Below are 25983 nucleotides of genomic sequence, written 5' to 3' on the forward strand. Positions count from 1 at the left end.
GGTCAATGGAAGTACTGGGCTCTCGAAATGTGTTGGTTTTTAAAAAGTCAATATCGGTCAGCGTACTAGCAATATTGCCACTTAAATGTATTAGGCTCACATGGGCCTTTTACATGATATTCCTTTTTACAAGATATTACATAGAAAACAGACATGTTTTATAGCATGTCATCTGTTATGTTTTTACTTGTACTCTTCTTCTCTGCTATCTGCACTTCTCTTCCCTCTGACCCCTCCCTCCTCTGACCCCGTCCTCTCTGACCCCTCCTTCCTCTGAACCCCCCCCTCTGACCCTTTCCAGCTTACTCCCTCCCTCTCTCTTTCCTTACCCCTCTCAACTTCTTCCTCTTTCTGTCATTTCCAGGTTTCCACTTGGTCACTGCAGACACTATGGTGAGATGAATGAGAGAGACAGTTTGGTTGAATGAACATTGATGTGAGTTTATATCTGCAGGTGTTGAATGTTTCTATTTTAATCAAGTGTTCCTTAGCTTTTCTGAAAAGCTTTTCTTGTAAATGTGTGAATGAGACAATGTTTTTCAGTGCTGTATGTTATTGCATGACGCTATTTGAATCGTTGTCAGATGAGAAGTCTTCAAACGTTTTGCTTGTTCTTGATCTGCATTTATAACATTTCATAAATTGACTGAATAGTGTTTTGCAGTGTTTGGCGTGCAAATGCTATTGAGTGCAACATGTTTGTGTTGAAATACAATGCCGTACACTGTATTGACAGAAGAATTAGAATGTTTTTTTGTGTGCGTGTGACAATGTTTGTCAGAGAATCAGTGATAGAGCGAGGAATGGAAGGGGGAGAAAGGCTGAGGGTGCCAGAGACCAAAGCAAGGGGTGTAAAGAAGAGATATGGCTGTGTAGCGGAATAAGGAGAGATTGGAGGGAAAGCAGCTGCAATATTACTCTCGAAACCGTTACAGTTCTGTGTGTTGTCTGTGTGAGAAACAGTGTCTATTAAGGGTCTCTGCGTATCGTGTTAAATGTAGTGTCAAGTGTGATTTACAGAGGTTATAGTGCAATGAATGCTAAGCGAGAGGTGGGGCTGTATTTCCTGCAGTGCCAATAAGTATTTATAGCTTCATTTCATATTTTTTACAGTATGTGAAACTGAAAACCTTGGCATTCTTTCCTATGACATGATATTACTGTGATGAAGCAGAAAACTACTGTAGCTGGTGGTGGTGGGAATTAAACAGTAGAGTAAACCACTTCAGGTGTGTACCGGGAGGTCAGTAGGAAAGAAGTTAGAAATACGAAAGTAGTTAAACAGGGTGATAAGTTAGAAATAGAAAGGTAAATAAGCAGGGTGATAATGGGCAAACGGAGGGAGAGAGGGGTGAAAGCGGGATCAAAGGGGTATACTACAAAGCAGGTTGAGGAGTTAGTGAGGTAATTTTGGTAAACTGAGTTCAACTCGAGATAACCGGTCATACGAAAGTGGCTGACCTTTTATCCAGGTACATTCCTGTGGCAACGAATTCTTCAGATCGAACCTGCTCCGGGGGAGGCGAACTCACGGCTAACTCCATTTACCCTGAATGAAATGATTTAGCTGCGAGTTGAGGACCAATTACATCAGATGACCTCCCTCTTGCAAAGATTGCGTCACCAGCCCCTTCATTTGAGGCAGACGACTGCTTAAATATTTTATTAATTTGGTAATGACAGACTGCATTTTAAACTTAATGGACAGTAACACCATTATACATGCGTCTGAAAATGTATTGGTCGCGGGTTGAGGCTACTCCTAAATTGCACCGCGGCCGCCCTGGCATTTTTCTGAAAAATGTATATTTCACTGTGACCTGCTGCTGCTGCTTACTATCAAGCAGTGAGGCAGCCTGTTGCCGAGTGAGTGAGCGGTGGGGACGAGAGGGCAAGAGGGGGTGTGTGTTGAGATTGAGCGCTGCAGCTGAGTGAGAGGAGCCAAAGAAGCACGAGGGCAAAACGTGTCAACGTTTTACATGTTGTAGGTTGGATTGTCAATATTGAGACAACCTACTGTTTTTCCAACTATTTTTCCATAAAACATATTAACGCGCTAGAACTGATGTTCATCAAGAAATAACAGCGTCAAAGCACAGGAAAACTACTTTAGGCGCTCCAGCACATATTAGATACGTTCGCTCAGAGGTGATTTAAACTGCATAAACTGGGTGGTTTGAGCCCTGAATGCTGATTGGCGATTCCCACGGGTATGACAAAACATGTATTTTTACTGCTCTGCTTAGGTTGATAACCAGTTTATAATGGCAATAAGGCACATTGAGGGTTTGTGGTATATGGCCAATATATCACGGCTAAGGGCTGTATACAGCCACTCCGCTTTGCTTAGTGTGTAACAACAGCCCTTAGCCGTGGTATATTGGCCATATACCACACCCCCTTTTGCCTTATTGCTTAATAATAAACTGGGTGGTTCAAGCTCTGAATGCTGATTGGCTGAAAGCTGTGTTATAACAGACCATACAAATAAATATTGGCCATATACCACTCCCCCCCCAAATCTTATTGCTTAATTCTAATGTTGACTTTGCTTATGGAAAACCATGGAAGGTATGGAACACCCTGGCGTGCTTCTGAAAAGTCCACAATGAAACTGACATTAAATGTGGAGAATGATACATTTGCATCTGTTAGTCATCAAGTAGCCTATTATTTTATATGCTACTGTAGCCTACCATTTGATACGATACATATGTTGAAATGAGGATATCACTGGAGCCATTGCAAATCAATTTGTGCCACTTGTGTAGCCTACCTGGAGATGGCAAACGGATTTAAGAAATAGCTTATAACTTCAGTTTATTGTTGTTGTAGCCTTGCATTATTATGCTATTATTATTGACCATGTTTAGTTAATGAAATTGGAAATTATCAACTGTGAACATGGTCACAGTTCTATCGCAATTGCTGATCAGCTGTAGTCAGAATGCATTAGATTAGGTAACATTCAGTCAGATTAGGCAACAGGTTAAAACAAAATACTGGCTGTTGACAAGCATGGGACTATTCAGTTCATATTATTAATGTTTGATTCAGTGATTAAAATTACAACCCTCAATATCCTATTCCATCAGGCTATTAAACAACAGAAAACCATGACAAAATGTAATTACAATCATAAACCCAGGTTTTAGTCAGTAAGCCTAGCCTATTGAAATGACAATTCATTTATAACGGTTTGCAGTCTTAACATCTGGCACGTAATAACGGCACAATTGACAGAAAATAAATGGTCTAACATTAGTTCCATTTTTTTCCAAATGTTTCTTGAACAGAGATTGAGATCCTCTGTACAGATTCCATCCCTCAAACTCTCCTGACAGATTGGTCTATAGTTATGCACATGCGCATAAGGGATTTACAATCATAGCAGTTAAATCGACATCCATTGACAGATAATTATCTTGCGAGTTTATTAAGAGCAAACTAATTCTCTTTTCTCTTTCGACATATTCAAATTCCTTTATTAGTCATGTTAGCTCGCAATAATTATTATTTTGGTGGAGAACTGAATTTAGCTTCTTACGTCTTTACAAATTACGTCGACATTCCTTAATTCACTCGATAACATTATGGGAAAAATGTTTATTGGCTAAATGTGCCAACTCCCCTCTTGCCATATAAAAGCACAAGGCCAGACCCAGATGCAGACACGGGAGGCAAATGGTTTGAGTCTTTGATATTTATTAATAATCCAAAAGGGTATGCAAAAGAATGGTCATGGACAGGAAAAAGGTCAAAACCAGTTCAGAGTCCAGGAGGTACAGTGTAGCAGGCAGGCTCGAGGTCAAGGCAGGCAGAATGGTCAGGCAGGCTCGAGGTCAAGGCAGGCAGAATGGTCAGGCAGGCTCGAGGTCAAGGCAGGCAGAATGGTCATGCAGGCTCGAGGTCAAGGCAGGCAGAATGGTCAGGCAGGCTCGAGGTCAAGGCAGGCAGAATGGTCAGGCAGGCTCGAGGTCAAGGCAGGCAGAATGGTCAGGCAGGCTCGAGGTCAAGGCAGGCAGAATGGTCAGGCAGGTGGGTACAGAATCCAGACAGGCAAGGGTCAAAACCGGGAGGACTAGCAAAAGAGAATAGAAAAAGCAGGAGCATGGGAATAACACACTAGTTGACTTGAACAGACAAGACAAACTGCACAGAGGGACAGGAAACACAGGGATAAATACACCAGGGAAGATAAGTGACACCTGGAGGGGGTGGAGACAATCACAAGGACAGGTGAAACCGATCGGGGCGTGACATGCTGGGAAAAAAACACCATGTTGGGCCAGTTTTCAGTACTTGTGGGCGGGTTTTGAATGGTAATTTCCAGAAATGTTAGACAGAACTTCTAAAAGCCAATTTCACACAATAGCCTGCTGGATTTGAAGGATTATATGTTTTTTATTTCGATTTCAGCACAAATGAAAATGTCACTGACTCGGCCATGGATTGATGATTCACCATTGTCTTTAATGACGAGTTAGGTGTTCGACTAGCCAGTTAAATAAAGGTTAAATATTGTATTTATTTATTATTTTAAAAACATGCAGGCGCTACGGACAACAAATACAGTTGTATTTTATTGAGGCCCATTGTCGAGCCATTCATCCACCGCCATCACCTCATATTTCAGCATGATAATGCACTGCCCCATTTCACAAAGCATCTGTTCAAAATTCCTGGAAACTGAAAACGGCTCAGTTCTTCCATGGCCTGCATACTCACCAGACATATCACCCATTGAGCATGTTTTAGATGCTCTGGATCGACGTGAAGAGGAGTGGGACAACATTCCACAGGCCACAATCAACAGCCTGATCAAGTCTCTGCGAAGGACACACCAAAGGGTGGTCACACCAGATGGTTCTGGTTTTTTTATCCATGCCCGTACCTTTTTTTTAAGGTATCTGCATATCTGTATTCCCAGTCATGTGAAAGCCTAATTTATTTATTTCAATTGACAGATTTTCTTATATGAACTGTAAGTAAAATCTTTGAAATTGTTGCATGTTGCGTTTATATTTTTGTTCAGTGTATATTGGCCATATACCACAAACCCCCGAGGTGCTTTGTTGCTATTATAAACTGTTTACCAAAGTAATTAGAGCAGTAAAAATACATGTTTTGTCATACCTGTGGTATACTGTCTGATATACCACAGCTGTCAACCAATCAGCATTCAGGGCTCGAACCACCCAGTTTATAATTGGAGATAGTTTATAAATGTATTGCTTATAATACAATCCCTTTGATGACAGGTCTCCTCTCAATTCTAGATTATTTTCTCATTAATCCTATTATTTAACTCTCTCGCTCACACACACACACACACATTGTCCATCTCACACCTGTCCCCCACAGCTCTCTCTCAGCTCTCTCCCCAGCACCGTTGTCCCCAGCCTTCCCTCCTCTCCAGGGGGCTGTGCTACTGGAGGACCGAGGGCACAGTCCTCCAGACAGGAGGCGGCGCTGTTCCAGACCCTGCAGGAGGCTCTGAGGGAGATCGACCTGCCTGAAACACAGGACCTGCCACAGGGTGAGACCCGAGCTACGATCACCTGGCTGAAACGGTCATGATGTGTCAGAAGTGTACCAGGCTAGAAAGACACCTCCATGTTTATTACAATCTCTATGATACTGAGGTCATGCTCTATCACCTTTCATTTCTACCTGTGAGTCTCTGAACCGTTGAATCAGAACTAAGCCTACAGGCCAGGTGAACCTATCACTGGATATTAACCTGCACAGAGTCACCCAGACCATGTGAGTTTAGCACTATATGTCACTGGGTTAGCAGGTGAACAGGTGTGTCTGCAGAACGGAAAGGGCCAGTGGGCTGTGTGCATGTAGGAAATGATCTTAGATGACCTACCATATTGCTGACCCCTGTATAGTTGTTTTTGGATCGAACTACTTTCTATTTCATGAAAGGCTGAAGTACCGATGTATGGGGATTTTGACCATCATGGCAGTTCTACTGTGTTCTCTTCCAGGTATGAGTCACTCTGAGATGTGCATCTGTGTTTTGGGATCCCCACTCCCCTACCTCTCTCTGCTGTTAGAGGCAGGCCAACGGAGCCCAGGTATGGTAGCAGAACACACCCAGACAGGAAACACAGCAGATATGTACAAGCAGCTCATGAAAATCCTGGAAAATACATAGATTTTACAATTGTGTTTTCCATGCCAGGAAAAGTTTTGGAAATGTTCAAATCTCAAAAGGTTTGGAAAAGTCATGGAAAATAATTTAATAATTTATTTTAATGTCATTTAGGAACAGTTCTTTTTTAATAGTTGATCAATCACATAATAATCACCAATCAGCCAGGATCGGAATATGACACTTTAGCACAAGACTATTCAACTGGCAGCCCAGCTGCTAGATCCGGCCCGTGTTATTCATTTAGATTGGCCCTTTGATCAATTCTGAACATTAATATTTTTAAAAACGCAAAAATACGACATTCAGTGCCAAAATGACATGCACTATGGTGGTTGTATCCTGTATAGTGTAGTTATTTAGCATTTCTAGCGGTTTCTAGCATCTGTGTGGCATTTTGATTATTTTTATTCATATAAACTTGACTCCAGCACTTGAACAGTTTAATTAAGCGACAAAATATTATGCTCACAATTTACTTTTTTTATTTATTATTTATTTATTTATTATTATTTTTTACATCTGGCCCAATAAGAATATAGCTTAGTAGCCTTGCTTTAGTGCATACTTGTAACGATGTGCTCTGAGAGTCGGGAAGCAAGTTCAAGGAGTGAGTGTTGTAATAAATAAACATAACACAAAATAAGAAACACGAACAACGCACATACATAACACAGGAACAGAAACAATAATGCCTGGGGAAGGAACCAAAGGGAGTGACATATATAGGGAAGGTAATCAGGGAAGTGATGGAGTCCAAGTGAGTCTAATGACGCCCAGGTGCGAGTAACGATGCTGACAGGTGTGCGGTGGTTGCTCAAGGATATTGTAGCAGCAGGTAAGCCTAGACCAGGGGGTCTCCAACCCTGTTCCTAGGGAACTACTGTCCTGTAGGTTTTCACTCCAACCCTAATCCATCACACCTGATTGTAATAATTAGCTGGTTGATAAGTTGAAATCAGGTTAGTTACAACTGGTGTTGTAGAGAGAACCGACAGCAGGGTAGTGCTCCAGGAACAGGGTTGGAGAGCCCTGGCCTAGACTATAAAATAGGATAGAGAACAGATTAAATGGGTAGAAAAAATATATATTGTAGCCTGGCTAGTTATCTTTATAGTTAACTGTTTAGTTATTATTAGCATGTATTAATGTTTTCATCATGTCCAAAAACGTTCCACTGACACTCGCGAAAAACGATTAAAATTATTAATTTAAAGTATTATTTTTTACAAAACTAACGATTAATTTCGCCATTGTAGTAGTTGGGATTCTGTTCAATCGCGGTGAATCAAATCATATGAGTCGTGAAACGTAATTGTAGGAAAACATATTAGATGTAGCCTTTCTTTTGGATTAAGTGGCTTCAACTTTTTTTTTAGATACTTCCAGTTGATTTGGGAATCCAATGTATGGGACATTGCAACATCAATAGATGCTAGTCAGCATGCAAAGTAGTCTGGGCAACCGCTAGTGGTCTTTATGGATCTCTACTATCGTCTGGGCTTGATGTGCACAGCGGTAATACACTGTTTGTGTTTGAGCAGGGCTGGATCAAAAGCCTGCACACCCAGTAGCTGTCCAGACAGAAGGTTGACCACACGTGTTTTATGAAGTTGCCTAACAGGCTACATGGGATCAGAGAGCAGCCAGTGTCAATACCACATGTATCATTACTTTTTTATATGTATGTAGAGACTCCGCCAATTGTTGGTCATAGAAATTTGGTTAAAAGTCATGAAATTCCATCTGTAAAAACGTCAAAACAAAATAAACATTTGGTCACAGTTTTTGGTGGTTGAACCCTGTAATCACTTCTAATAAATACCAGTACCCACGTGCCGGTATCAGTCTGACAGTAAATCAATGTAAAAGCCTGTTTGGCTAGAGCATCGGCCAAAACATATACCTTTACCCTTCAGTATGTGCCAAGTTGTTTTCCAAGAGGTCTTCCCAGTGTCCCTTAGTGCCAAACAGAATAGTGTTAGACTGTACATGGTTTTCTTATCCATCTATAGACCTAAAAACTTTACCTTGTCAGAGCACCAGTAAAATACACTATATATACAAAAATATGTCGACACCCATTCACATGACTAGATTTGGCTATTTCAGCCACACCCGGTGCTGACAGGTGCATAAAATCAAGCACATAGCCATGCAATCTCCATAGACAAACATTGGCAGTAGAATGGCCTTACTGAAAAACACAGTGACTTTCAACATGGCACCGTCATAGGATGCCACCTTTCCAACAAGTCAGTTCGTCAAATTTCTGACCTGCTAGAGCTGCCCAGGTCAACTGTAAGTGCTGTTATTGTGAAGTGAAAATGTCTAGGAGCAACAAGAGCTAAGCCGTGAAGTGCTAGGCCACACAAGTTCACAGAACAGGACCGCTGACGTGAGTAGCGTGTAACAATTGTCTGTCCTCGGATGCAAAACTCACTACCAAGTTCCAGACAGCCTCTGGAAGCAACATCAGCACAAGAACTGTTCGTCGGGATGGGTTTACATGGCTGAGCAGCCGCACACAAGCCTAAGATCACCATGCGCAATGCCAAGTGTTGGCTGGAGTGGTGTGAAGCTAGCCGCCATTGGACTCTGGAGTGGAAATATGTTCTCTGGAGTGATGAATCACGCTTCACCATCTGGCTGTCCAAAGGACTAATCTGGGATTGGCAGAAGCCAGGACAACGCTACCTGCCCCAATGCATAGTACCAACTGTAAACATTGGTGGAAGAGGAATAATGGTCTGGGGCTGTTTTTCATGATTCAGACTCCTTAGTTCCAAGTGAAGTGAAACCTTAACGCCACAGCATACAATTACATTCTAGACGATTCTGTGCTTCCAACTTCATGGCAACGGCTTGGGGAAGGCCCTTTCCTGTTTCAGAATGACAATGCCCCTGGGCACAAGTGAGAACATACAGAAATGATTTGTCGAGATTGTGTGGAAGAACTTGATTGGCCTGCACATATCCCTGACCTTAACCTCATCAAACAACATTGAGATGAATGGGAACACTGACTGCAAGCCAGGCCTAACATCAGTGCCCAACCTCACTAATGCTCTTGTGGCTGAATGGAAGCAAGTCCCCGCAGCAATGTTCCAACATCTACTGGAAAGCCTTCCCAGAAGAGTGTAGACTGTTATGGCAGCAAAGGAGGGACCAACTCCATTTGAATTCCCATGATTTTGGAATGAGATGTTCGACAAGCAGGTCGGAACAACAATCCTTTAATGGAATTCATTGGTGTCATTATCAAGTAACATAATCGCCTTCTAGAGAGAAACTCTGAGTCTAACAGTTATAGATCTCATTTTAGCCTGATGGCCAACAGGTTGAGGGGAAAGCTACTAGTGCAGGTTGACATTTCATTAGAATGCCACTCCCCTCCTTGACTCTTTTTATACATAAATAGCAGACATGGGCAGAAAATAGTTGCATTTTGTACTTTACAGTATGTTTATTTGTAGTTTATTTGAAAATACTGAGGTAGTTGAATGTAGTTATGGAGTTTCAACTAAAAGGCAACTATTTTCTGTGATATTCAAATACAGGTCTCAGAAAAAAATAAATAGTTGAAGCTATTTGAATATATGCAAGTTATTTGAGAACAATATATACATATATTTGTTGGCTGCCAAATATTTGACTAGGAACCAAAAACTACAATAGCAAGGTTCCACAACTGGCACCAGGGATATTATTTGGCCCCCCAAAGTTTTTTGAGCATAAAAATAAAATACACTTTTGTTGGACATACCTTTTTTTTTACTCCAGCAAATCAGCTCCAACTGATTTTAAGGGGGACATGGTATCACCTCAACATTAGAGTAGACAACTTTTGCAGCTTCAAAATGACTAAGAAATATATTTTCATAATGAGTGCCATAAGGTTATACAGTAACACTTAACATCAAGTTTTTATACATGTGTAGTAACTTAGTGATTATTACAATAGCAACATTGCTGTTACATAGGACTTTGGAAATTGCTTTATTGTTGCATAATAATGGAATTATTACATAAGTGGAATACGGAACAGTCACTATTCCTCTTGTGTATGTCAGGACCCGGTTACGAACTCAGGTCTCCGGTGTGAGAAACAGTCACTTAGTAAACTGAGCCACCAGTAGTTGGCAGAACCCAGAAGATGAGGCAGACACAGCAGTACTGGAGACGGTGATTTAATAAAGAGAAAAGGAAAAGATCTTCAAGCAAAAATATAAATCCACAACATCAAAAGTAATTCCAAGAGAAAAAATGGTAATTCTCCAAGACACAAGGAAAATCCACAAAGTGGCAAGAACAGCAGGGAAAAAACAAACCTCAAAAGAATAATCAAAAATAAACAAGAACAAAACCAGAGTACCTCAAGAAAATCCAACTAGAGAAACAAAAGATCACAGCATGGCTGAGGCTGGGTGCTAACATACAAACACAGAGCAAAGAACTGAGGAACACTAAGGGTTTAAATACATTCAAGGTAAATGAGGCACAGGTGCAACTAATAACTAGAAAAAGGGAAAAACAAAAGGGTCAAAAAAGCACAATGGGGGCATCTAGTGACCAAAACCTGAACAATCCTGGCCAAATCCTGACAGAATCCCCCCCTAGGAACGGCTCCTGATGTTCTTACCAGCCTTCTCAGGGTGGAGGACCCTGAACTGACGAATGAGGTCAGGGTCCAGTATGTCTTTGGCAGGAACCCAGGAGCGCTCCTCTGGACTGTAGCCTTCCCAGTCCACCAGATACTGCCAGGACCGCTGCACCCGACGGGAATCCAGTATCCGATGGACGGTATAAGCCGACTGGCCTCCGATGACGCGGTTCGGGAACAATGGAGGGGCATAGCCAAACTGACACTCGTGCGGGGACATACCAGTGGCGGAGGAGTGCAAGGTGTTGTGCGTGTTGGAGACCATACATCTGAGGGTGGTGTCCAGCTCTTAATTCATCCTCTCGGTTTGGCCGTTGGACTCCGGGTGGTACCCTGAAGATAGACTGGCAGTGGCCCCTATGAGTTGCCAGAAGGCCTTCCAAAACCTTGAGGCGAACTGGGGACCTCTGTCGGAAAACCATATCTTGAGGAATGCCGACGACTCGGAACACATGGTTAATCACCAACTAAGCCGTTTCCTTGGCAGAAGGTAACTTAGTCAAGGGGACGAACCTGGCCGCCTTAGAAATCCTGTTGATGATGACTAGGATAGTAGTATTACCATGGGACGGAGGAAGGCCAGTAATAAAGTCAAACGAGATATGGGACCAGGGTCGGTGGAGAATAGATAAAGGGTGAAGGAGTCCTTGAAGGCGGAGGTGAGAAGATTTGCCCTGGCAGCACAGGGGACAGGCCTTGACAAAAGTGGCAACGTCTTCTTTTATGGTGGGCCACCAGAACTTTCGCTGGATGAACTCCAAGGTGCGACCTACGCCCGGGTGACAGGTGAGGCGCACCTACGCCCCAACAGAAGGACCCGGGTCCTCGCTGCCTTGGGAACAAACAACCGATTGGCAGGACCTCCTTTAGGACCCGGTTCGATGGCTTGAGCTCGTTTCACAGTATCCTCAACTTGCCACGAGATCGGAGCCACGATCTTAGCGGCAGGAAGGACAGGCATGTCAGTATCTTCTCGAATGGCAGGAGCGTAGACTCGTGACAAGGCGTCCGGTTTGAGATTCTTCGACCCGGGTCTATAGGTGAAGATAAACTGGAATCGATTGAAGAAAAGAGATCATCGAGCTTGTCTGGAGTTCAACCGCTTCGCCTGCTGGATATACTCCACAGATTTTTGTGGTCCGTAAGCACTTGAAACGGTTGAAGCCCCCTCGAGCCAGTGTCTCCATTCCTTCAATGCCATCTTAACAGCTAGGAGTTCACGATCCCCCACATCGTAGTTGCTCTTGGCCGGGGTAAGCCGGTGAGCGAAGAAGGCGCAAGGGTGAAGCTTCTTGTCTTCACCCCTCTGAGACAGGACAGCTCCAACACCAACCTCTGATGCGTCTACCTCCACCACAAAAGGTTCATCCGCAGTCGGTAGTGTCAGGATGGGAGCAGAGAGGATGCGCTGCTTGAGTCCTTGGAAGGCCGTCTCAGCTTCTTTTCCCCACAGAAACCTTGCGTTGCCATCCTTGGTTAAAGCTGAGAGAGGGGCTGCCACCAAGCTGAAGTTCTTGATGAACTTGCAGTAAAAGTTTGTGAAGCCCAGGAAACGCTGAACTTCCTTAACGGACTTGGTGGTGGGCCAATCCGCTACCGCCCCTACCTTCCTGGGGTCCATCTGGACTCGACCGGATTCCACTACAAATCCCAGGAATTGTACTCGGGAGGAATGGAATTCACATTTTTCCGGCTTCATGTACAAATGGCTGTCTAGGTGGTATTTGAGTACTTGTCTGACAAGCTTAGTGTGTTCTTGAAGGGAGCTCGAAAAGATGAGGATGTCATCCAAGTAAACGAACACGAAGATGTTAAGCATATCCCTAAGCACATCGTTTATGAACCTTTGGAACACAGCCGGGGCGTTGGTCAGGCCGAAGGGCATCACCAAGTATTCATAGTGACCAGTAGGCGTGTTGAAAGCGGTCTTCCACTCGTCACCGGGTCTGATCCGCACAAGATGGTATGCGTTCCGCAGGTCAAGCTTAGTGAAGACAACTGCTTCCTGGAGCAGCTCAAAGGCTGTGGCCATAAGGGATAGCGGACCAAAAGTGGAAATGATTTACTTAAAAGTCATACAATGTGATTTTCTGGATTTTTGTTTTAGATTCCGTCTCTCACAGTTGAAGTGTACCTATGATAAAAATTACAGACATCTACATGCTTTGTAAGTAGGAAAACCTGCAAAATCAGCAGGGAATAAAATACTTGTTCTCCCCACTGTATATTTTTTAAGTAGTTGCTTTCTGAGATTTTGTATTCAAATTGTTTCAAAACATAGTCATTTTTGGGGATCTGGGGTTTCAAAAGGGTTCTTCGTCTGTCCCCATAGGAGTACCCTTTAGTTTCTAGGTAGAACCCTTTTTTTGTGATCAACATTTTTATTTTTATTTCACAATATACAACACACAAGGCCAGATCACTTTACAAATACTAGCTGACATGACAACATTAACATTCAATACAACTATTTACATACTGTCAGGAGTTAATTATATGAGTGCACAATATGACATTTACAGAAAGGAAGTAAGTTTACAATTTAGTTTACAATAAAACATTCAATTTTATTCTCAGAAAAGAAAACGGCGTCTCCCCCATTCCCCTAACCATGTAGGTCCATTGCTTGGTCAAGAGTTGTTGATATCTGATAGAGTTTTTGCATAATACATCCCATGCCTCAACTGTATTTGCCCGAGCTTTGTTTATCACGGCCACTGATCGCTCTTTACGAACAATATCTAGAAAATATGATAACCATGTTTGAGGGGAGAGGATTGTAGGGTAATCCAAGCACTAAGGATAACCTTTTTTGCTGCTGTTAACCCTGCATAAATTATTATTTTCTGAACCAGTTGCAATACAAGTGAAGAGTCATTCAACAAGAACAAAGGTGGATATTTATTTTGTGAAGAAATGTGAAACGTGACCAGAACTGGGACCCCACAGGACATTCCCAAAACACGTGACCAGAACTAGGACACCACAGGACATTCCCAAAACATGTGACCAGAACTGGGACCCCACAGGACATTCCCAAAACACGTGACCAGAACTGGGACCCCACAGGACATTCCCAAAACACGTGACCAGAACTAGGACACCACAGGACATTCCCAAAACACGTGACCAGAACTAGGACACCACAGGACATTCCCAAAACATGTGACCAGAACTGGGACACCACAGGACATTCCCAAAACACGTGACCAGAACTCAGGACATTCCCAAAACATGTAACCAGAACCGGAACCCCACAGGACATTCCCAAAACATGTGACCAGAACTGGGACCCCACAGGACATTCCCAAAACATGTGACCAGAACTGGGACCCCACAGGACATTCCCAAAACATGTGACCAGAACTAGGACACCACAGGACATTCCCAAAACACGTGACCAGAACTGGGACACCACAGGACATTCCCAAAACATGTGACCAGAACTGGGACCCCACAGGACATTCCCAAAACATGTGACCAGAACTGGGACACCACAGGACATTCCCAAAACATGTGACCAGAACTGGGACACCACAGGACATTCCCAAAACATGTGACCAGAACTGGGACCCCACAGGACATTCCCAAAACATGTGACCAGAACTGGGACACCACAGGACATTCCCAAAACATGTGCATTAGTGTTCAAACAGCATTCATACGGCATCTATCACATATTGGAGTTGGAATCAGCTTCCTCTTAAAACGTCTAAATGGGGTTGCATAAGGTAGAGGAACCCTTCTTCATTCCAAATATAACTATTTTGTGTTCCATGTAGAACACTCTATGGAAAGGGTTCTACATTGAACTCAAAAGGGTTCTTCAAAGGGTTATCCTATGAGGACAGCCGAAGAACCCTTTTAGGTTTATGTTAGCAAAAAAAATGTTAAGACTGTAGGCGCTTCCAAAGTAACTGTTTGTTCCCTGCAAAATATTTAAAACTATAATTATCCCAGGTATGATAAATAGTCATTCTCCCGCCTACTTTGTCCCTCTGTTAGGACCAATAACAGATTAAAACACTTTACTTCAATGTTGAAGTGGGAACAAGCGGTAAAAAAAATAGTTCTGTTTACATGTGGCATGATCGTCTTTATGACTTTTGACCTTTTTCTATGGAAATATGTCAATGATATTTCCAATCTCTAGTTTTCTAGGTACATCATCCCTATGCCAAACACAGGATGTCTAGCACCCCTCTATAATCCTTCTCTCCCTCCCTCCCCCTCTTCTCACTCTCTAATACACCCTTCCAATTTCTCTCTACCTCACTTCCCCCATCACCCGCTCCTTCTGTTCCTCCCTTCTTCTCTCTCTCTCGTTTACCCCTTTCAAATCCCCCCTCCTCTTTCTCTCTCTCTCTTTAGGAGATGCTCTCCTGTGTCTCTGTCCATCCTGGCTCTCTCGCTCCTCCTCCCTCCTGGTCCACAAGGCTGTCACCTTTGACCTGGGAGGACGCACTTTCCTATCCAACTTCAACCCGCCTCGCAGGGTCACCTACTTCCTGTCATCTGACCCGTGGGCTAAGGAGGAAATGACCCGGGAGACAGACTGCCCAAGCGGAGGTTCTGGAGCACTGGGTCAGTTCTGGGGGAATGTTCTGACCACCAGGGTTCTGCTGCAGAAGGCCAAAATCCACTGCCCCCCAACCCTGGCCCTTCTGTTACCACCGGAGCAGATGAGGCTGGAGGAGGGCAGGACAGGAGGGGTGGAGGTGGTGCACCTGGAAATGGGAGCGGAGGAAGGGATGAACTCTGTCAGAAACAAGGTGGACACTTTCCTGGAGTCTGAGAATATGAGGGGATCGGAGAGGGTATGTCCTGTTTGTTAAATAATTCAGTCAGCCTTTATGTAAAAGTACACAAAGCTTTCCTTTCTCTTTGTGCCTAGGTGGTGCTCAGGTGCAGTGGGGGGAGATTCGTAGGCGAGGCAACCTCACCCCCTGTCTACCTGTCGAGGAACAGCAGGGATGAGGTCTGGGCCAAGGTGAGTTATCTCCTGCCCCAACTCCTCCCTGGAGAGGCAGTGCTGCTCGAGGCCTACTGCTCCCCACTGAAGCCTGGGCCACGGGTAGAGGACCGCACCTGGGAACAGTACACCGGTGAGGGCTTTAATCAGGATGGATGACTGTAGTTTGATGTTTGAGGACCTTGTTTTCATGCATATTTGTATGTGGTCTTCATATGACATTGAACTTGTAAAGACTCTCTCACTACTTTCAATGTAATGTACTACGACCATGACTAAAGGTCCTCTCCATCTCTGTTGTAATGAGGTAGTTGTTGTGTGCCTGTGTGTCTGTCAGACTGCAGGCCTCAGGTTCCAGACCTGTCCTTCAGACTGTGTGCCATAGTAACTCGCTCACCTCTGGACCTGCCTCTCCTCTACAAGGTGAGAGTAAGAGAAAGAGAGAACGAGAGAGAATGAGGTAGGAGAGAAAAATGAAATGTTGACTATGTGCATCATGAAAACGTTGTTGTATGACTAGCAGCAGCTTTTTAACCCTTGTATTTGCATTGACCCTCAATACTGTAAAAGTATAGCTGAGTGCACAAAACATTAAGAACACCTGCTTTTTCCATGACACAGACTGACCAGGTGAATCCAGGTGAAAGCTATGATCCCTTGTCGATGTCACTTGTTAAGTCCACTTCAGTCCGTGTAGATGAAGGGAAGGAAACAGGTTAAAAAAAGGATTTTTAAGCCTTGAGGCAATTGAGACATGGATTGTGTATGTGTGCCATTCAGAGGGTGAATGGTCAAGACAAAAGATTGAAGTGCCTTGCAACGGGGTATGGTAGTAGGTGCCAGGCACACCGGTTTGTCTCAAGAACTGTGGCGCTGCTGGGTTTTTCACACTCAACAGTTTCAAGAATGGCCCAGCACCCAATGGACATCCAGCTAACTTGACACAACTGTGGGAAACATTGGAGTCAACATGGGCCAGCATCCCTGTGGAACGCTTTCGACACTTTGTAGAGTCCATGCCCTGATGAATTGAGTCTGTTCTGAGGGCAAAATGGGGTGCAACTCAATATTAGGAAGGTGTTCCTAATGTTTTATACACTCAGTGTATTTGTATATAGCTCTGTAAAATGTTGATGTTGTCTCCTCTTCAACGTTATGGCAAAATGTAGATTTAAATAGACATACCCAAAAGTAATACTTTTTAATGACATGGTCATTAACAATAACGAGTAATGGTGCATAGTATTCTGGCCCTTTTTTTTAATCAATAGCTGAGGTGTACTGTACATAGTACAAATAATATGAAAATATATGATTTATATACTTTTTTCCTATTAGGGCTTGACATGACTGAAATGCTTTCTAAATATAGTAATAACCAAATTATAAATGACTTACTATAAGATTTCACGTTTCTTATAACTGTAAAATAAATATGATCATATTTAGTGACAGTACAAATTTGGCCCCATTTCATATAACTGACGACAGAGAATTTTCTGTCAATCGTCCTCTGAGCGACTTACAGACACCATTCTACAAAATGATTTAGTATTTTTCCATGGTCAGAGTGCTATATCTGGCTGAGAATATCACAGTGAGATGAAACTACAGAAATTGTATTCGCTAGACTGTCCCCTTTAATATGCCGTCTACCAGGCTGGGCTCTATCGCTCAGAGGCAAAGGAAATCTATTATTTGTCTGGATAGGCCAGAAAATGTGACACGTCACTCCCTATGCAAATGTATGAAACCTGACACTTTAAGTCAGCTCGTCACGTCAAGCCAACCTGATACTTCAAGTGAGAGTGGTAGCGGAAAGCACTATAAGGAATTGGACCCTCTGACGTTCACAGAGTGTTCTGTACACCAAAATATCAGTCAGAACCGGTCCAGAACCGCTCAAAGTCCCCTAAATAGGGGACTTAACATCTAAGAGGTTGTCTTTACCTCGAGAATGGGAGACACATTCATGTAATAGGCCAAATACTTGAAGTGAACTGTTTGTTTGAAATCAATGGCCTTATCTCTAACTTCTCTTCTATCTTCTTCCTCTCTCTCCCTCTTCCTCTCACTCAGTTGGTGTGTAGAGTGGGTGTGTCCGACGACCCTCTCTCTCACAGCCACTCCCTCTCTCAGTCTTTGGAGACCACCCTATTAGAGTGCGGTTTCACTGACCCTACCATGGCGAAATCTCTCTGCCGTCTAGCACTGGACACCGCCCTGTCCTGCCTCTGTGTTGTCATGGAAACAGAGTCAAGCATGTCCGCAGAACAACGCGGTGGAGCGGGTGCCCAGACCGACATGATAGGTGTGTTTTGGTTCACTGCCAATGTTTTCCTCTAAGGCAGCATGAAGCTGTCTGAGTTGATATATGATTTGATAAAGATTACTGAAGATTACTGTTGAAGCCTCTGAAAGCATGGGTATACTTATGACATCATAAGTCTCACGCTCTGTCAACACTATGTCTCACTGAGCTACTATCTGACCCTTCCTCTCCCTCTCCATATCTCCCTCTCTACCACTCCATATCTCTATCTCTCTCTACCTCCTTTCTACTCCCTCTCTCCTAGGCGTGGACCTCCTTTTCACCATGGATGGCTCCATCATCAGGCCTGTTATTTTGGGCCTCCATCCCTCCCTCTGTCTCCACTCCTCCTTCCAAGAGCGAGGGATGGGGATGGAGGGATGCAACAGTGGGATAGAGGGGTGGAGTAGGGGCACCCTCCTCCTCACCCCTCTCACCCGCTCCCAGTACTACCTGATGCAGGGGAAAACTGTGCTGGTGGTGGGAGCTGGAGGACACAGTAAGAAGTTCATCTGGAAAACAGCCAAACAGTACAAACTCAAGGTGAATGTCTACATGGAGAATAACTATATAGATGAATGTAGAATAACTACACTCTTAGAAAAAATGGTTCCAAAAGGGTTTTTCAGCTGTCCCCATAAGATAACCCTTTTGGGTTCCATGTAGAACCCTCTTTAGAAAGGGTTCTACGTGGAACCAAAGGGTTCTTACCTGCAACCAAAAAGTGTTTTTCATAGGGTTCTCCTATGGGGACAGCCGAAGAACCCTTTTAGGTTCTAGATAACACATCCTTTTCTAAGAGTGTCGACAGTGAAAGTGAATACATTAGATTGCCCAACATAGACTTTTCAGCTATTTTAGAAGTGCATTTTACTGCACTGCAAAGTCTGATTAAATGGCACATTAATGGTTACAGGCTAGCTAGTTATGCTAATGTGCGAATTGAACTCATTAACTTTCTCCCCTCCAATCAGATCCTGCTGGTGGACAGTGACCCTGCCCACTTTGCCTCCAAGTTGGTAGACCACTTCCTCCCCCTGCCAGACCTCCCCGACCATCGGCGTGACGACCAGCACTGCTCCCGCATCTGTGATTGGCTGTTGTCCTCCAGCCTCCACCCTGACGGCTGCGTGTGCTTCTGGGACGAATGCGTGGTGCTGACATCGCTGGTCTGTGATAGGCTGGGGCTCAGGGGCCCTCCCCCTGAGGCCATCCGCATTGCGAAGGAGAAGAGCCGCACCCACAGGCACCTCCTGGGCCTACTGAAGTCTACGGGGACTAACCTGATCAGTGTTGAGCAGCCCTCCGGTCAGCCAGATAGCCTGGTTGAGTTTGGAGAGGATGAGAGGAGAGGTCGACAGCAGAATGGCATGGTCAACATGGAAGGAAATAGCCTGAGAGCTATGGCTGATTTCGACAGGGGGGATCTCTTCAATGAGGCAATGGGCAAACACGACACTACCGCCCCTACCTCTTCCTCCCCGTCACTCTCCTCTTCCTCCTCACATTCCTTTGGCACTTTCCGTCCCTCCGCTCCTCTCCTCTCTCCCTCCCCTTCCTCCTATGCTGTTCCCTGTATCCACGTGGAGAGCACCTTGGATCTGGAGAAGGCAGCCAGTGGGGGGGAGGGGGGGCCTGGTGGGGCCAGTGTGGGGGTGGTGAGGTTCCCAGCGGTGATGAAGCTGGAGTACGGCGCGGGGGCGGTGGGCGTGAGGAAGGTATGCTCTCTAGAGGAAAGTCTGGCACACTTTGAGAGGATTGGCGGGGACCTCCGCGAGGAGACAGACTACCCTGGCATCGGCCTGGGCTGGGGCAACGCCATGATCCTCATGGAGTACGTGGGAGGCACCGAGCACGACGTGGACGTGGTCCTGTTCGAGGGGAGACTGGAGGGCGCCTTTGTGTCCGACAACGGCCCCACGCGCACCCCGGCCTTCACCGAGACGGCCGCCCAGATGCCCTCAGGGCTGGCACAGGACAAGCGTGCTCAGCTGATCCGCGCAGCACACCACGCATGCCTGGGCTGTGGCCTGCGAGATGGCGTGTTCAACGTGGAGCTGAAGATGACAGAAGTGGGCCCGAGGCTCATAGAGATCAACGCCCGCATGGGCGGCTTCTACCTGTGTGACTGGATCCGCCAGCTGTATGGCGTGGACCTCCTGATGGCGGCCTTCATGGTGTCCTGTGGGGTGCGTCCCTGCCTGCCCTCGGCCACAGCCCTCCCAGCCAGAGGCCACTTTGCTGGGGTGATGGTGGTGGTGTCACGGCACCTCCATGCCCTGAGGACCACAGCCAGCCCTGAGCGCCTGAGAGGGCTCCACCAGGAGGGGGCGTTGTGGCTGAACGAGCTGGCGGAGGAGGATGAACTGATCTCTGGTGAGTACGAGGAGCCCTTCTGTAATGTCGGGGTGAGAGATGCCCACAATGCCACCAACGCTCGCCAGCGCCTCCTCGCCCTCTGTCAAGGGCTGGGCCTGCACTGTCCTCCACGCTACGACCTGGGCTACTTCCTGTCCCATTTCAACTAGACAGGAACTCAGGGGGGAGAAGCAGGGTTTGTTCAGGAGGGTGCCACATTTACATTTGAATCACAGATCAAAATAATACAAAGAGCTGAAACGATTCCTTACTTATAATTATATAAATTATATTCCTGCCTGAATGTTTGTTCATTACATTGGACCCTTCTGAATAGAACCCATGTTTAGCAAGGTTGTGCTGTGTGCAGGGGTTAGTTTAGTTAGCTTAAAAGGTACATCACAGGATGAACAAACACTTCTCATATCAAAACATAATATGTTATCTCAAAATTGCAAATTCAGGGACTAATCATTCAGGTAGCAGAACCTTTCCATTTTTAGCACTTATATTTTGGGGACCATCTCAGGAATAAAATACAAGTTTCGAAAAGATATCTTCATCAGTGATTGGGTAGAATAGGATATGGGTGTCTATCTATCTTGAATTTAACATTCAAATATGGAAAAACTTATGGAAAAGCTTCTACTTTTCAGTTTATTGACAAGTCATAAAATAAATAGAGGCCCTTTGTCCAATTATTGAATTGGAATTTCCGTTTACTTCCTGAATTGACAGCCTTCATTTCAAATCGACCCCAACCCTGTTATCTACTAGGTTGTGGCATCAGCAGTCTACCTTACTACATCATAACGTAGTAGGCTGCACACTGTGAACACATAGCAGTTGTTAATAACCTGCACACTGTGAACACATAGCAGTTGTTAATAACCTGCACACTGTGACCACATAGCAGTTGATTAATAGCTTGCACACTGTGAACACATAGCAGTTGTTAATAACCTGCACAATGTGAACACATAGCAGTTGATTAATAACCTGCACACTGTGAACACATAGCAGTTGATTAATAGCTTGCACACTGTGAACACATAACAGTTGATTAATAACCTGCACACTGTGAACACATAACAGTTGATTAATAGCTTGCACACTGTGAACACATAGCAGTTGGTTAATAGCTTGCACACTGTGGACACATAGCAGTTGATTAATAACCTATACACTGTGGACACATAGCCGTTGATTAATAACTTGCACACTGTGAACACGTAGCAGTTGATTAATAACCTGTACACTGTGAACACGTAGCAGTTGATTAATAACCTGTACACTGTGAACACGTAGCAGTTGATTAATAACTTGCACACTGTGAACACGTAGCAGTTGATTAATAACCTGCACACTGTGAACACATAACAGTTGATTAATAACCTGCATACTGTGAACACGTAGCAGTTGATTAATAACCTGCACACTGTGAACACATAACAGTTGATTAATAACCTGCACACTGTGAACACGTAGCAGTTGATTAATAACCTGCACACTGTGAACACGTAACAGTTTATTAATAACCTGCGCACTGTGAACACGTAGCAGTTGATTAATAACCTGCACACTGTGAACACGTAGCAGTTGATTAATAACCTGCACACTGTGAACACGTAGCAGTTGATTAATAACCTGCACACTGTGAACACATAACAGTTGATTAATAACCTGCACACTGTGGACACAGCAGTTGATTAATAACCTGCACACTGTGGACACAAGGCAGTGCAGGGTTGGAACAGGTGGGAGGGGAGTAATATTACACGTGGAGTAGGTCAGAGTATCATTAGCTAAATAGTTATATGAAGGAAGAGCAGAGGAAAATTGCAGATTTTGAGGAAGGGGGTTTGAGGAGAGCAGTGGAATAGCTGAAACAGGTGGACAGGGGTGGCGATTGCGGAACCTTTTAACTCTTGGCCCAGAGATGATGTCTGCGGGGCCAGTCCATTTGAACTTTTGGGAAAATGTAGAATTTAGGAATGCAAACTCTCATACATGTGAAGTTAGAGGTCATGTGAAAGTTCATGTCTTAATTTAAAAGGTTGAAGTGAAATGTCGTTCCCCCAAATATAACTCGCTAACTAAAAGTGTATGGAAATGGGGATTGAATTCCACCACATATTCAGACCAATTTTAGCCCATAAAACAAAGTGTGTTATTTTGTAAATGAGAAATAATTTGAGGCAGTTTCACCGTTGCAATCCTCTTGACCCTGGAACAAGACCTAACCTTGGCAGTTAATGTCTGTAGTGTGGCATTTGGGGTCTGGTGTCAGACTGACCCAGTAAGCAGGGTGAAACTGAGATGCCATACGTATCCTGGCCACACCACACAACCCCCCCAGACAAGGTTTACAGTGGTCAAAAGGTTGTGGATTTCCCATTTCTTCTGTTTCTGACTATTTGTTTATGTATTTCTGATGTAACATTTGGGAAAATATAGTAAACATATATATTTTTTTACCTTTATTTAACTAAGTAAGTAAAATAAGAATGACTCTGGGCCAATAGGGCGCCTCACCAATCACGGCCAGATGTGATACAGCCTGGATTCTAACTAGAGATTGTAGTGACACCTCTTGCACTGAGATGCAGTGCCTTAGACAGCTGCACCACTCGGGAGCCAACACTTCTGGCTTTTACTCAAAAAGGAGGTGTGAGAGGAAAGTTCAAGAATAAAACATCCTATCAAGATTACATCATTAAAACCAAAGAATATGTCAATGATGGTTTCAATGATCTGTGCCCTATTAAACAAACACACAATACCCAGGCCAGCGACCTCCCTAAAAAAGGGCTCTACTGCAGGTCAGCATGGGGCATATTAGGCTGTGAAAACAAAATGATTGACTGCAGCCTCTATTCAACCACAGCAGTGTGTTGTGGCTCGCCATTTGCTCCAAACATGTTGACAATAATGTTAGCTCAATGCTCACACAAACCTAAATGGCCAGATGATATGTTATTGTTGTTGTTGTACTCATCGTTCAGCACTTAAAACACCCAGTAGTTCACCTTATCTTCAGCACCACTCACTAGCAGTGAATCGAATGGTCATCTATGGCTGCTTCAGGTTATGGCAAAAGATGAGCCGGTAGTTCCTCATTGACAGACCGCGAATCCTGATCAGGACTTCAGTAGCTAAGCTGCAGAGGAGAAAGGAGAGAGAGTGTTTGAAAGAAGCTGCTTACTTAGTTAGATCAAAGTTTTTATATTATATTGACAAGATAGTTGAGTGACCTCTCAAACAATGGAAATACATGTCCTCAAGATGAAAGGCAAGATTAGGTGGGACCATTCTAGGCTGTCTAGATGGGATACAATTTATGTTAGAATTGACTTTTCGTATCAGGTTAGGAGAACTTACGCAGCAGGTTAGGAGAATTAGGGTAAGCGTACCTACGAAGCCCACTTTTTTCTTTGGATTTTTTTTTTTTTTAAATAAAAATAAATTTTCTGCTGTTTAATGATGCGACTAATTCATCTGGTTGTTATATCCATACATTTTCCGGTTCTAAACCAGTCCAATGTTTTATTATTAAATGATTAACAATGTGTAAGGTCACACTAGTGGCCAATTTCAAAGTTGCAAAAAAAAACGTTGGTGTTGAAGCAAGGGTTGGAACGGAAATGATTTTCCAATCGTTTCATTCTGAACAGAATCACAATATTTTTTTGTTTCCTTCCACTGTTCGGACCAGCAAAATAATGTCCTGAACCGATTCGAACCCCCCAAAATACTGGATTATATCGTTCCTTTCTGTTCCTTTTTTAACCTGTGAAATCAACCGTGTTTTACATTTAGCTCATTAAAAATTACTTCGCCAATCAGCGAGGATAGAGCAGGCAAGCTAGTTGTTTACACGTGTGATGTACAGACAACTGTAGTTTACATCGCAAGATGCGACTGAAATGTTGTGGTTGGTGGAGAGAGAGAGCAAGAGAGGGTTGAGGAGGAGTCTTGAAGCGCTGGGCATCTTGTTATGACATGCATGATCTGATTTAGGTCCAAGGAATTCTACCTAGGAGGAGCGGCTTCTGTGGAGGAACTTTGAATGTCTTTTGAGCTAGCTAGCTAACACGCTTGTGTGTGCAGAGCAGCACCAGAATTAAAAACACGTTTTACCTTTTTGTAGTTTATAAATCCAATGTGAAATGTGATAACTAGCATTGAGAAAGTTGATCCATTCTTATTTAGTTATTTTATGGTTTTCGGTTCTGTTACCTGAACTGGTTTCAACCACAGATACAATGTTTACAGTTACACATTGTTTTACAAATATACAGTATGTGTAACGGATGTGATCCGTTACATATGCATCATAAATAATTTCACCACATGAGAGCAATGGTGAACAAAGCCTTAATATTAACATATGTTTAATCTCGGTTACCCAGAAGTAGAATTCTCTCATGAAAGTTTGTAATTTCCTGTAACGAGAATCTGTCCACGAAAGATTAACACAATTTTAACGGGATTTTTCTGTTGACTATAAACAATAGCTAATGTGGAAATGTATTTTCCTTATTAACAAAGTTTTAAAACAATAAAAATAGAAGAATATCGTGTTATGATTCAGCAACTATTTTGATTCAAATATAATCAATTCACATTTCCTGTGTTGTGTAAAATACAATAAACATTCAAATCAACACTCTTCTGTGTTTGTTTTTATTGACAAATTGTTTAAATTAAATGACTTCAGGTTATCAGGCTGTAACCAGCTGTTTGACTTGGACTGAAATAGGTGCCGGTGTTTGGCCGAAAATCTCCCCCCTGCCAGAATTCTCAATTTTCGGCACAACACCAGTACTCAGTTCCGGTCCGGTGAGATCCTGCCCAAGTCAAGCACTGGCTGAAACACGAAAAAAAATGAAATAACTCAAGGGGTGTGATTACTTTCTGAAGCACTGTACATTTGTGAACACCCTGACAGAATTCTCAATGGGGGAAATATTTTGTTTCTCACCCATCTACACTGAATACCCCATAATGAGTGAAAACATGTTTTTAGAAATATTTGCACATTTATTGAAAATGAAATACAGAAATATCTCATTGACATAAGTATTCACACACCTAAATCAATACTTTGTAGAAGCACCTTTGGCAGCAATTACAGCCAGTGGTGATTCTAGCATGTAAAAATATATATATTGGGGGATGCATGCCAGCAAAGCCGCTACACAACACAACACTAAACACATGAATTGCACTATAACGGTGACAAACGGTGCCCTCAAACTGTTAGGGCCTACATGCTGTCCCAACAGCAGAGTCCCAACAGCAGTCCCAACACCTTACCTCTGCTACATCTGGCTATCAGCGGAGCCTTGTCTGCCAACGAAACAATTAATTCAGTCTCATTTACTGCCTTTAAAAAAGCATAGCATATATGGCTGACTTGTTTAAAAAATGTAGTTTCTAATGACAATTGAGATGTACAAACTATGGCATAAGGGGACGACTAGCGTATAAGAGGCAATCCGTCATTTCGATGA

The 25983-nt window shown here is 43.7% G+C and overlaps 1 protein-coding gene across 1 annotated transcript; it reads left to right on the plus strand.

The window, feature by feature from the left end:
- Nucleotides 1-227: 227 nt before the first annotated feature.
- Nucleotides 228-25123, plus strand: LOC135545750 (carnosine synthase 1-like). The gene is made up of 9 exons (XM_064973581.1): nucleotides 228-393; nucleotides 5365-5539; nucleotides 5997-6086; nucleotides 15198-15643; nucleotides 15721-15931; nucleotides 16136-16221; nucleotides 17878-18109; nucleotides 18375-18652; nucleotides 19084-25123. The coding sequence occupies exons 1-9, from the start codon at nucleotides 391-393 to the stop codon at nucleotides 20635-20637; spliced, it is 3075 nt and encodes a 1024-aa protein (XP_064829653.1). The 5' UTR covers nucleotides 228-390; the 3' UTR covers nucleotides 20638-25123.
- The last annotated feature ends 860 nt before the right edge of the window (nucleotides 25124-25983 follow it).

Source organism: Oncorhynchus masou, chromosome 9 (assembly GCF_036934945.1).
Source record: "Oncorhynchus masou masou isolate Uvic2021 chromosome 9, UVic_Omas_1.1, whole genome shotgun sequence".
In the NCBI taxonomy this organism is placed as follows: domain Eukaryota; kingdom Metazoa; phylum Chordata; class Actinopteri; order Salmoniformes; family Salmonidae; genus Oncorhynchus; species Oncorhynchus masou.